General features: G+C 50.7%; 1 protein-coding gene across 1 annotated transcript in view; it reads right to left on the bottom strand.

The window, feature by feature from the left end:
• Positions 1–12,523, bottom strand: part of FANK1 (fibronectin type III and ankyrin repeat domains 1) — a 71,368-nt gene that overhangs the window by 43,881 nt on the left and 14,964 nt on the right. The window contains exon 2 of the mRNA XM_056106719.1: positions 10,890–10,970. Coding sequence (XP_055962694.1) covers positions 10,890–10,970 — 81 coding nt within the window. The remainder of the gene's footprint in view (positions 1–10,889; positions 10,971–12,523) is intronic.

The following is a 12,523-nucleotide window of genomic DNA, read 5'->3' as shown; positions in this document are numbered from 1 at the left end:
CCCCATCCTCACACTGCTGAGTCAGACCCCAAAACCAACAACAACCAAAACAAGAGCACAGAACATTTAATGTTTTGAATGTCAAAACATTAAAATACACCTAACACACATACACGCATACAGCTAGGCCTAATCAACATTGTTCCATCAACCATAAAATTCAGAACACACACGAGTGCAGAAAACATCACTATAGGAGCTGGGCCCAGGGAGTTTGGCTCAGGGCCAGAGTATGCGCCTTGAACTTGTGAGCTTCTGGTCTCAAAAAACGTTTGGAGGGGATGGAGCAATAGCACAGCGGGTAGGGCGTTTGCCTTGCACGCGGCCGACCTGGGTTCAATTCCCAGCATCCCATAGGGTCCCCCTGAGCACCGCCAGGAGTAACTCCTGAGTGCAGAGCCAAGAGGAACCCCTGTGCATCGCCAGGTGTGACCCCCCAAAAAAAAAGTTTGGATTACAAAATATTTTGGAAATCACATATAACCAACTATAGTCTCAGATAATAGAGTTGAATGATGCTTCAAAGACAGGTAAGACAGACCCACAATCAATATCTCATTCTCCATTGGCGGAAAAACTGGGGTGCTCCAAGGTGTTAACAAAGTCATGAAAAAATAGTCTCTGGGGGCTGCAGGAATAGCAACAGCAGGTAGGGCATTTGCCTTGCACTCAGCCGACCCGGGTTCGATTCCCAGCATCCCATAGGGTCCCCTGAGCGCCGCCAGGAGTGATTCCTGAGTGCAGAGCCAGGAGTAACCCCTGAGCATTGCCGGGTGTGACCCAAAAAGAAAAAAAATTAGTCTCAGTGCACATACAGAGAACACAAGATTTCACGACAGCAGAAGGACTTCAAAGTAAAAGTGGAAGAATTTAAATAGTCGTAGACTTGACTATTAAAGCTAGTAGCCAATTTCAAAGTTGTAAAGAAACACAAATCAACCCCTGGCAGGAACGCAAGTTGAAAATGGAAAACCAGAAGCAAGTAAGAGATTCCCATGTCTAGGAATGGAGACATTTCTACATAAGCCATAGATCAGAGGTAGAATACTGAAAAACAATTCATCATCTCTACAATGGGGTCAACTGACTCCAATCTAAATGGGACTCGGCCCCCCAACAATCAGAATTGCTGAAAAGGCATTGTGAAATACTTTGTTTTCTACAGCTGGTGGTGAAAAATGAGTACTGGTGAAGGGAAAGGTGTTTGATCATTGTATGACCGAGACTTAAACCTGAAAGCTTTGCAACTTTTCCCACAGTGATTCAAAAAATAAATATAAGAAAAATAAATAAATAAATAAATAAAATTATGAAAAATAAATAAATGGGACTCTGCCATCTGAAATGCACGCCTTAAGGAAAAAAAACATTGAGAATCGATAAACCACGCATTAGTCAATAAAACAGAACAAGATAAACCCAAAGGAACAAAAGAGGAGAGAGATTTAAGAGAAAAGAGCTGATTGCAAAAGAAGTGCACAATAGAATCAGCCAAGCTAAATCTTGGTTCTTAAAGGGCACTGAAAACTCACGAGATTTATATGTAACTGCACTAGTATAAATTTTACTACAGTTTGAAAAAAAAAAAAAGAAATCGTTTGGACATGATTTAGCATAAAAAGAGGATTTTACTCCAGATCTTTAAAAAGACTAGTTAGATCTTTAGAACTGCCAGTTAAAATAAAGTTGTGGCAATCGACTTTGAGTTTTGGGTGAAATAAAAAATTACTGGGGGCGAAACACAAGGACTTAATGCAGAACCCAGCAGCTTAGAGCAGAAAAGTGAACGGACGATGCGTTAACCCAGGCCATCATTTCTGCCCAGAGGGGAAAGGGTGTTGCCCCATTCGCCCTCTCTTCTCTGGAAAGAAGGATGGCGGCCGCATGGGAGCCTTGTGGACAGCAGGTATGAGCCGGGGGTGTGGGGGCGACTAAAACCTCATGGGAAGGGGGGCGTTCCGGTCTGTCCTTCACGCCCTACCAAGGTCAACAGTTGCCCCCCACGAGCGGCTCTCCAGCACGGCCATGGCCCCAGAAGCACAAGGACTTAATGCAGAACCCGGCAGCTTGGAGCAGAAAAGTGAATGGACTATGCGTTGATCCAGGCCATCAAGTCTGCCGGAGGGGAAAGGGTGTTGCCCCATTCGCCCTCTCCTCTCTGGAAAGAAAGATGGCGGCCGCATGGGAGCCTTGTGGACAGCAGGTATGAGCCGGGGGTGTGGGGGCGACTAAAACCTCACGGGAAGGGGGGCGTTCCGGTCTGTCCTTCACGCCCTACCAAGGTCACCAGTTGCCCCCCACGAGCGGCTCTCCAGCACAGCCACAGCCCCAGAAGCACAAGGACTTAATGCAGAACCCAGCAGCTTGGAGCAGAAAAGTGAAAGGACTATGCATTAATCCAGGCCATCATGTCTGCCCGGAGGGGAAAGGGTGTTGGTCCCTTCCGCCCTCCTCCCTCTGGAAAGAAAGATGGCGGCCACATGGGAGCCTTGTGGACAGCAGGTATGAGCCGGGGGTGTGGGGGCGACTAAAACCTCACGAGAAGGGGGCCGTTCCGGTCCGTCCTTCACGCCCTACCGAGGTCAACAGTTGCCCCCCACGAGCGGCTCCCCAGCACGGCCACAGTCCCAGAAGCACAAGGACTTAATGCAGAACCCGGCAGCTTGGAGCAGAAAAGTGAAAGGACTATGTGTTAATCCAGGCCATCAAGTCTGCCGGAGGGGAAAGGGTGTTGCCCCATTCGCCCTCTCTTCTCTGGAAAGAAGAATGGCAGCCGCATGGGAGCCTTGTGGACAGCAGGTATGAGCCGGGAGTGTGGGGACGACTAAAACCTCACGGGAAGGGGGGCGTTCCGGTCTGTCCTTCACGCCCTACCGAGGTCACCAGTCGCCCCCCGCGAGCGGCTCTCCAGCACGGCCACAGTCCCAGAAGCACAAGGACTTAATGCAGAACCCAGCAGCTTGGAGCAGAAAAGTGAATGGACTATGCGTTGATCCAGGCCATCAAGTCTGCCGGAGGGGAAAGGGTGTTGCCCCATTCGCCCTCTCCTCTCTGGAAAGAAAGATGGCGGCCACATGGGAGCCTTGTGGACAGCAGGTATGAGCCGGGAGTGTGGGGACGACTAAAACCTCACGGGAAGGGGGGCGTTCCGGTCTGTCCTTCACGCCCTACCAAGGTCACCAGTTGCCCCCCACGAGCGGCTCTCCAGCACGGCCACGACTCCAGAACACAGAAACCAATTTCTTAACTATCTGACTTTCAGTAGAAATACTTCCAGGGTCAATAGGTAAAATAGCAGAAATCCAAAACCAACATTTAATTCTTGAACCCAGCTTAGAAAGCAAATCACTTCACAATGCTTTTTCAGCATGTCTGATTTGGGGGGGGGGGGGGGGGTAAACTCTAAATAATAGTGGTGAATCTTTTATTGAAACAATGAATCTAATCAAAGCAGATAGAGTGTTAACTAGAATTCATCTGCCTCACAGGGACGGGGAGGGGTGGGGGGTGGGGTTTTATTGGGGTTCTTCATGGTAAAAAATAAGTATTGGTAAAGGGAAATGTGTTTGATATTTGCATGACTGAGACATAAACCTGAAAGCTTTGTAACCTTTCCCACAGTGATTCAATAAATAAATAAATAAATTACTGGGGGCTGGAGCGATAGCACAGAGGATAGGACATTTGCCTTGTATGCGGCTGACCCGGGTCCAATTCCCAGCATCACATATGGTCCCCCGAGCACTGTCAGGAGTAATTCCTGAGTACAGAGAGCCAGGAGTAACCCCCGAGCATCGCTGGGTGTGACCCCAAAGAGAAAAAAAAAATACTAGAATAAAGCATGATCAAACCTGACTCAAGAAATATACCAGGGCTTAAGAGAGAGTCCAGGAGGTCGGGTACTCTTCCATAGGGCCCACCCTGTGTCCCCCCCCACCCCCCACACACACACATGGGTCTCCCAGACGCTACCTCAGGCCACTCCTGAGGACAGAGCACCACCAGGGCTGACCCCAAAATAGAAGAAAAATAAAGTTGACCAACACTTCAATCTTATTGGATCAGTTATCAAAAATCTTCCCATAAAGAAGTTTCCAGGACAACATGAACTTCAACAGTAAGTTTCATGAAACATATAAATTAAAAAACAAAACTCGCTAAACCTTCGTAGAGAATCAAAAATAACCTTGATATCAAAATCTTGGCGCAAGTATAAGAAAAGATATTTCTAGGTTAGGGGTTACTTTTGAAATGTATTGGAGGGGGCTGGAGCGATAGCTCAGTGGGTAGGGCGTTGGCCTTGCATGCAGCCGACCCAGGTTCAATCCCCGGCATCCCATATGGTCCCCTGAGCACCGCCAGAAGTAATTCCTGAGTGCAGAGCCAGGAATGATCCCTGAGCATCACTGGGTGTGACCCAAAAAGCAAAAATAAATAAATAAATAAAAATAAAATGTATTGGAAGTTCATGGTACGGCCACAATAGAGTGAGTGCACTGCATCCTCACCTCTGACTGGGATAAAAAAATTCTGGACTGAGTATCAGCATGACTACCCCAGGACCCTGAAAACGAAATAGCAGGAATATTGGCGGTGAAGGGGGCTCAACTTGGAAAATGATAAGCAGGTAAAATGTTATATTCTGGGTCACTGAAAAAAAAAATTCTGATAGGAGAACTCCACTAGGAATCAGGAAGAACATTTCTAGAACATCCCCAAATGTGTGAAAATTCAAAGGTCTATGAACCAAATCTGTGAACCAAAACAGGATGTCTCAAAGAAAGGCAAGAATTAATTTTGAACTAAATGAACATAATGTGAACTTATCAAAATTCATGCCTCTAGGGAAATTCATGGTACTAAGTTATCGCAAAATATGAAATCAATGATCTGAACATTGACTTTTAAATAGAGACAGACCAGAATAAACTCAAACCAAGCAGAGAAGTAAAGGAGACTAAAATAGAATACAGAGCATACCAAAAAAAAAAAAAATCAATGAAATCCGAAGTTGGTTCTCTGACAATAATAGATCCACCTCTATTTAGACTGACCTGGGAGAAATACAAGGAATGATTAACAGTAGGAATGGAAATTAAGAATTAAGGCATCACAGAGCCTACAGGTACACACACACACACACACACACACACACACACACACACACACACACCCCTGAATGCTTAGAAAGCCTACAAATTAAATAGGTCAGCTCCTGGAAGGGCTTCTGAAGGAAATGAAGTCAGCCCCTAAATATGTCCTTTGACATAAAAATTAATTTAACAGGGGCTGCTCTAGGGCCAGGCTTGAGGAGTGGTTGGGAAAATTGGAAATAATGGTGGTGGGATTGGTGATGGAATACCGAATCCAATAAAGTATGAACAACTTAATAAAATTTGACTAATTTTTTTTTATTTGTTGTATTGATTTTTTTGGTTTTTTTTTTTAATTTTTATTAGTGAGACACCATGAGGTGCAGTTGTAGACTTACAAATTTTTGTGCTTGGGTTTCAATTATACAATGATCAAACACCCATCCCTCCACGAGTGCCCATTTCCCACCACCGTGGGTCCCAGCATCCCTCCCACCCCCTTATCCTCCCAATCCCACCCCGCCTCTGTGGCAGGGCATTCCCTTTTGTTCTCTCTCTCCTTTTGGGTGCTGTGGTTTGCAAAAGAGGCGTTGAGTGGCAATCACGTTTGGTCTATAGTCTACTTTCAGCATGCTTCTCCCATCCTGGGAGGATGCTCCCAACACCCTTTATTTGGTGCTCCCTTCTCTATCTGAGCTCCCTTTTCCCCTAGCTCACACTACAGTGTGGCTGGCCTCCAAGCCATGGAGCAAAATTCCGGTACTAATCTCGGCCACTCTTGGGTGTTTGACTAATTAATTTTTACAAATCAATTTGTGCGAAAATGAATCAGCAAGAGCAGGCTGCAAAGCCCGCTCCCCACTCCCTCTGCCCCTAAAATGAGGACAGGAACTCCCCTGCCCTGGAGTCAGAGATAAGCCGGCAGCCCCACACACTCCCACTCCATTCCTTTTCCCACTCTTGTCCTTCCCTTCTATCACTGTTTGGGAGCCCAAAACTTCTTTTTCCTTTAACTGTCATTCCCCTACAAAATAATTTTTCCTCCCTGAAGATGTGCCATCCGCTGGGATTCTGAGCCGTCACCTGAGCTACTATCGTTCACTGTGTTTCTCCCGCATGGCGCGCACGGACAGGGACATCCCTGTTTGCTTCCCGGCGTGAACAAACTCAGGAAGACACAGTCTTGCGAGGGAACCTGGCACCCTGTGCAGCCACTCTGGAAGACAATTTGGCAGTTTCTCACCAAGTCGAGCACACACCAGCAACGGGATCCAGCCATCCTACTCCCGGGGCCAAATGCAGTGAAAAAACATATGCTCACAGGAAGCAGCAGCTGGTGGGTCTCCAGCAGGTTCATTCCCCACAGGGAAGAAGGGCCCCGGGTTCCCCCAGGGCTGAGCAGACCAACCACCCGAGCTTTTGCTGCACGACGGAGCACGACTTGGCAAGAAAGAGGAAAGGATGTTTCTCCAGATCTGGCTGGAGTTTTATTCTGCCGTTCCCAACAGCCACTTGCAGACACAGTGCCATGCAAACGGATTCAGAAGAACGTTCTTTGGGGATGAACTACTGACGCGCATAACATGGATACGTCTCGAGTGCTTTCTGCGGAGGGAAGGTTGCCAGACTCACAGGGCTCAGCACTGTCATTCTGCCGCACGCCAGTAAGGGGCACGTCGGCCGGCGCTGAGGGATAAAGTGCCGGTGATTTCTGGAGCAAGGCTGCTCCCTGTCTTCACTGCAGTGGTTACTCACCGCACTGATTTATCAGGACTCCGGGAACTGGGTTCCAAAAGTAATGTGTGTTGTATGCAAAAAACAAACAAAAAAAAAACCCTTAAAGATGCACTTGTGAACTGAAGCCCACAGTTTGCAGAAAGGATTATGCAGCTATTTCAGGAAAACTCAGTTGTTTTTAAGCTGTCATTGTCACTGTCACGGTCCTCCTGTTGTTCATCGATTTGCTCGAGCGGGCCCAGTAACGTCTCCATCGTGAGACTTGTTGTTACTGTGTCTGGCATATCGAACATGTCACGGGGAGCTTGCCATGTGGGCGAGATACTCTCGGTAGCTTGCCGGGCTCTCGAGAGGGGCGGAGGAATCGAACCCGGGTCTGCTGCGTGCAAGGCAAACACGCTACCCGCTGTGCTATCGCTCCAACCCTTTAGAATATTAAAGGAGGGAAATCCACGGATCAGCTTGAATTCAATAAACTTCAAAACCCACTCCAGGGCTAAAAATAGACAAACCCTAGGCAGGGACAAATTCTGGTCCCAGGCAACACCCGGTTGCTGAGAACTGAGCGCTACTAGGAAGAGGCCCCAAATGAAATGACAGCAAAACACAAGCCGAGGCAAATCGGGAAAAGAAAGGAGTTTCTTTATCTGAGAAGGAGAAAGCTCCAAATAAAAGATCTCACCCCGAGAGAGAGTACAGCAGGCCAGGCAGCCAGAGGTGACCCGGGTTTGGACCCATATGGCCCCCTCAGCCCGCCAGGGGTGCTCCTGAGCACAGAGACAGAGCAGCCCTGAGCACCGCTAGATGGGGCCCACAAACCAAAAACAACAAAAATAACAGCACCTGAGGGCAAAGGCCAAGAAGAAAAGTGCCCTCCATAGAGGCAGGCCAGGAGGGGTAGGGAAATTTAGGGACATTTGAGGTGGGGAATATACACCGGTGAAGGGACAGATGTTGGATGTTGGAACATTTTATGACTGAAACCCAAAAATGAACAACTTTGTTAACTGTGTGTCTCACTGCAATTCAATTAAAAAAATAAATTAAAAAATCACTGTCACTGTCCTCCCGTTGTTCATCGATTTGCTCGAGCGGACCCAGTAACATTGTGAGACTTGTTCCTGTGTTTGGCATCTCGAATATGCCATGGGTAGCTTGCCAGGCTTTGCCGTGCAGGCGAGATACTCTCGGTAGCTTGCCGGGCTCTCCTGAGAGGGGCGGAGGAATCAAACCCGGGTCGGCCACATGCAAGGCAAATGCCCTACCAGCTGTGCTATTGCTCCAGCCACACACACACACACACACACAGACACACACACACAGACACACACACACACACACTCACTCACTGTCCTCCCGTTGTTCATCGATTTGCTCAAGCGGGCCCAGTAACATTGTGAGACTTGTTACTGTGTTTGGCATATCGGATACGCCACAGGTAGCTTGCCAGGCTTTGCCGGGCGGGCGAGATACTCTCGGTGGCTTCCCGGGCTCTCCGAGAGGGGCGGAGGAATCGAACCCGGCTCTGCCAGGTCGGCCCCGTGCAAGGCAAACGCCCTACCCGCTGAGCTATCGCTCCAGCCCAAATTAAAAAAATAATAAATAAAATAGAGAGGCTTGGGCCAGAGTGATAGGACATCAGGTAGGTCACTGGCCCTGCCCGTGGTCACCCCAGGTTCGATCCCCGGCCCGCCATATGGTCCCCTGAGCTCCGCCAGGAGTGATCCCGGAGCGCAGAGCCAGAGTAAGGCCTGAGCTGAGTGTGGTCCAAAAGACAAGCCAAAATAAGAGGCATTTGAATACCTGGGAAACTTATTGCTAAGTGGATATTAATTTATATAGTAAAGTAAAAGTAAAGGCCCTCCCGTTGATCGTCGATTTGCTCGAGCGGGCCCAGTAACGTCTCCATTGGAGACTTTGTTGTCACTGTGTCTGGCATATCGAATACTCTCGGTAGCTTGCCGGGCTCTCCGAGAGGGGCGGAGGAATCGAACTCGGGTCGGCCATGTTGGCCGCGTGCAAGGCAAACGCCCTACCCGCTGTGCTATCGCCCCATATATAAAAATAAATAAACAGAAAGCCTCCCCTAACTCCTGGGGCTGGAGCAATAGCAGAGTGGGTGGGCATTTGCCTTGCACGTGGCTGATCAGGGTTCGATCCCCGGCCCCGCATATGGTCCCCCAAGCCCCACCACGAGTGATTCCTGAGTACAGAGCCAGGAGTAACCCCTGAGCTCTGCCAGGTCTGACCCAAAAAACCAAACCACAGAGAAAATCCCCATCACTTCCTAAACACCGGTCTGCGGGGACCTCCACCCAGCTCTGTTTGCAGTGCTCCAGGCTGGGTGGCTCCGTCAGTAGCCAGGGTCAGAGCCCACCATGCCACGCCGTTCCCCTGGGACTGACCTCGGGTCCCAGCGGCTGAGATGCCCCCGCAGGGACCGCGCTCTTCCCCAGGACAACGCAGGACACGTGTTTCCTTGCAGTGAGGCTGCAGCCACCATTGGCAGAGGGAGGAGGGAAAAACGGTTTCCAGAGGGAGGGAGAAAACCTTCCCCTCAGTGTCCTACTTTGCCAGTCTAGAACAGCGAGGAGAGACGCATCTCAGTGCCGACACCTGATCCAAGGGAACATTTAGTCCAAGGTCACACCTGGCGGCCGCACAATCACTGTTCTCCAGGCCACATGGCGGCTCTCAAGCTTGTGACTTTAACTTAGAAACAGAAAACGCAAAATGTCCGGTCCAGCGCACCTCTTCTGCTGAGAGGGGTCTGGGCAGAAGCCAATTTATAGCGCCCTTACTTCCTCTCCGGGGAGGCAAGGACGATGGGACCAGTGCCCCCAGCGTTCCCCGTGCCCCCCCACCAACACACACACACACACCACACACACACACACACACACACACTCACTCACCCGGGAGTCGGCCGGCAGCCAGGCCTGGAAGGAGAAGTGGGACCCAGGAGATGAACAGATCCCCAGGTCAGACAGGGTTCCCCAAGCACAGCCCACCCTCTGCAGCCCCCCGCCCATACACACATCTCATAAATAAAAATAAAAATAAAAATAAAACAGAAGAAAGAATCCAGTTCTGGAGCGAACTCAGGTGAAGCCAGTCTCAGCGGGTTTCCTACCCACGCAGAGACGAGGAAGAAGGGGAACCCAGCCCCCACTCTGAGGCCACCCCACAGACCTTTCTCCTCGGCCTGCTTCTAGCCCCTTCCCACTCAGGACGGGCCCTGGGGTCCTTCCGATTCCACGGGACACCGGGCTGGGTGAGAGGCCATCTCAGCAGTGACCAGTAGGCGGCGCTCCTCCTCCTCTCCAGGGGCCCCTGGTCAGGAGCGGGTTACCTTCCTCCCCCTAACCCCCACCCCACCCCCGACTCCACATCCCCCTTAGACCCCCCCCCAGAGCCTCCATCCTGTGGCCTTTTCTTCTGGCCTCCCTTTCACTGACCATCAGCCTCCCACAACAGCCACGGAAGCAGCAGATGAGGGACACAGCAGAGGCCACACCTGGTGGCCAGCCACAGGAACCCACGGAAAATGCTACAAAGTAGCCTCGGCACTGGGGGGGACGGGTAGGCCTGGGGCAGGGCCGCTGCTAGAAGGCCACAGGTGGGCGTCACTGTCCTGGAGGTCACGGGGGTGGGGGGGTGGACACTGGGCCTGCTTCTCCGTCCTGCCGGGCAGCCTACAGGCAGTTTCGCCGGCAGCTTGGGCAAAGCATGAGCCTCAGGGGGTGTTGATCCGAACCGGGTGGACTCTCCCTCTGCCCCCACACCGCGTGGGGAGGAGTCGCCCACCGCGAGGCGGAGGGGCCTGGCGTGGCACCCATTCTGGGGCCGGTGACACACGGGCACAAGGCTGAGCTCCTGCAGGAAGGTCTCCGGGGGAGCCTGGCCCTCTGGGCCCGCGCCCACGTGGCCAGTGACACGCACACCGGCATCATCCCTCATCTGCCCGAGACGCCAAAGATCACGTCCACGTGAGTAAGGAAGACGTTGCCCGGCCCCCGCCCACCCGTTGCCAGCCAGTCCTCGGGCGCCCACACAAACCTGCAGTCTCGGCCGATGACTCCGAAGCCCGCGGGGCCTGCGTGCAGCCTTGCCCCCGGTATGGGCTGGTGCTGGTCTGGACTGAAACAGAGACGCGAGAGAAGCATTAAGTGATGCAACGGAAGACGCGGGAAACGGTCTTCCGAGGGGAAGGGTGTGGTTTTAGGACGGATAGACTGGACACTCCCTTCTGTGGAATTGGGGGTTTTCAGAAACTGCGTCCCAAGTAGCGCCCACCAGGACCAGCCTCACCGCCCTGGGTTTCATGAATTTGCCCCGTATCAACAGTGACCGCTCAGGCCCACGGCAGGCAGGAAGGACCAGCACGATGCTGACTTTCACCCCGGGAGGAGTGAGCTCGTTTCAGTTTCCCGGTGGTGTGTGTTGACAATCCCCAGACTAGGGAGGAGGGGCCGAACCTCTAAGGGGTCTCTAAGAAGGTGTCATCACTCCACAATTTCCCTGGGCACTGGGCACTCGTGCATCTGGGCCCCTGCAGTGCCCACTCCCCTGCGGGAGGAGACGGGAGCAGCACAGCCCTGTGGGTTAGCGGGGCTTCTGCTCACACGGCTGCATTCTAGAAGACTTTTTTTTTTTTCTTTTCTCTTCAAAACCCACCAGGCATGGGGCTGGAGCAATAGTACAGCGGGTAGGACATTTGCCTTGCATGTGGCAGACCCAGGTTCTATCCCTGGTACCCTGTATGGTCCCCTAAGTACCGCCAAGGATGATTCATAATGAATGCAGTGCAGAAATGCAGAACTGAATTTTGTTTTCTTTTTTTGCTTTTTGTTTGTTTGTTTTAATATATATAATATTATATGAGAGCCCGGCAAGCTACCGAGAGTACTCAGCCTGCACGGCAAAGCCTGGCAAGCTCCCCGTGACGTATTCGATATGCCAGACACAGTAACAACAAAGTCTCCAATGGAGACGTTACTGGGCCCGCTCGAGCAAATCGACGATCAACGGGAGGGCCTTTACCTTTAATATAATAAATAATATTGGGCTGGAGAGATAGCACAGCGGTAGGGCGTTTGCCTTGCATGCAGCCGGCCTGGCTGAGCCGGGTTCGATTGCTCCGCCCCTCTCGGAGAGCCCGGCAAGCTACCGAGAGTATCTCGCCCACGCGGCAGAGCCTGGCAAGCTCCCCGTGACGTATTCGATATGCCAAACACAGTAACAACAAGTCTCACGATGGAGACGTTACTGGGCCCGCTGGAGAAAATCGATGAACAACGGGAGGACAGTGATACAGTGCGGCGCAATACATAATATTATATTATATTCAATCCCTGGTCATTCATGGCTCAGGAATCATAGAGCCCCGAAGAAACAGAGGCTTAGAGAGAATGACTCGTTGTAAGTCATTATGAATGAGAATAATGTGAGTGCAGAACCAGGAGTAACCCCTGACGATCACTTTGTGTGACCCAAAAAGCCAAAAACAAAAAAGCAAAAATTATTTTAAAAAATAATAATAAATAAATAAAAATAAATAAAAACACAAAACATAAAACAACCCACTGGGCTTTGTTCTAAACTAAAAGCAGCTAACTTGATGCCTCCAAAGCTTTTAAGATGACAAGCTGGGCTGGAGAGAGGGATAGAGCAGGGATTAAGGTGTTTGCTTT

Source organism: Sorex fumeus, unplaced genomic scaffold (genome assembly GCF_029834395.1).
Source record: "Sorex fumeus unplaced genomic scaffold, SorFum_2.1 ptg000142l, whole genome shotgun sequence".
Taxonomy (NCBI): Eukaryota; Metazoa; Chordata; class Mammalia; order Eulipotyphla; family Soricidae; genus Sorex; species Sorex fumeus.
The sequence above is the reverse complement of the archived record's forward strand: the minus strand, read 5'-3'. Positions and strand labels throughout refer to the sequence as shown.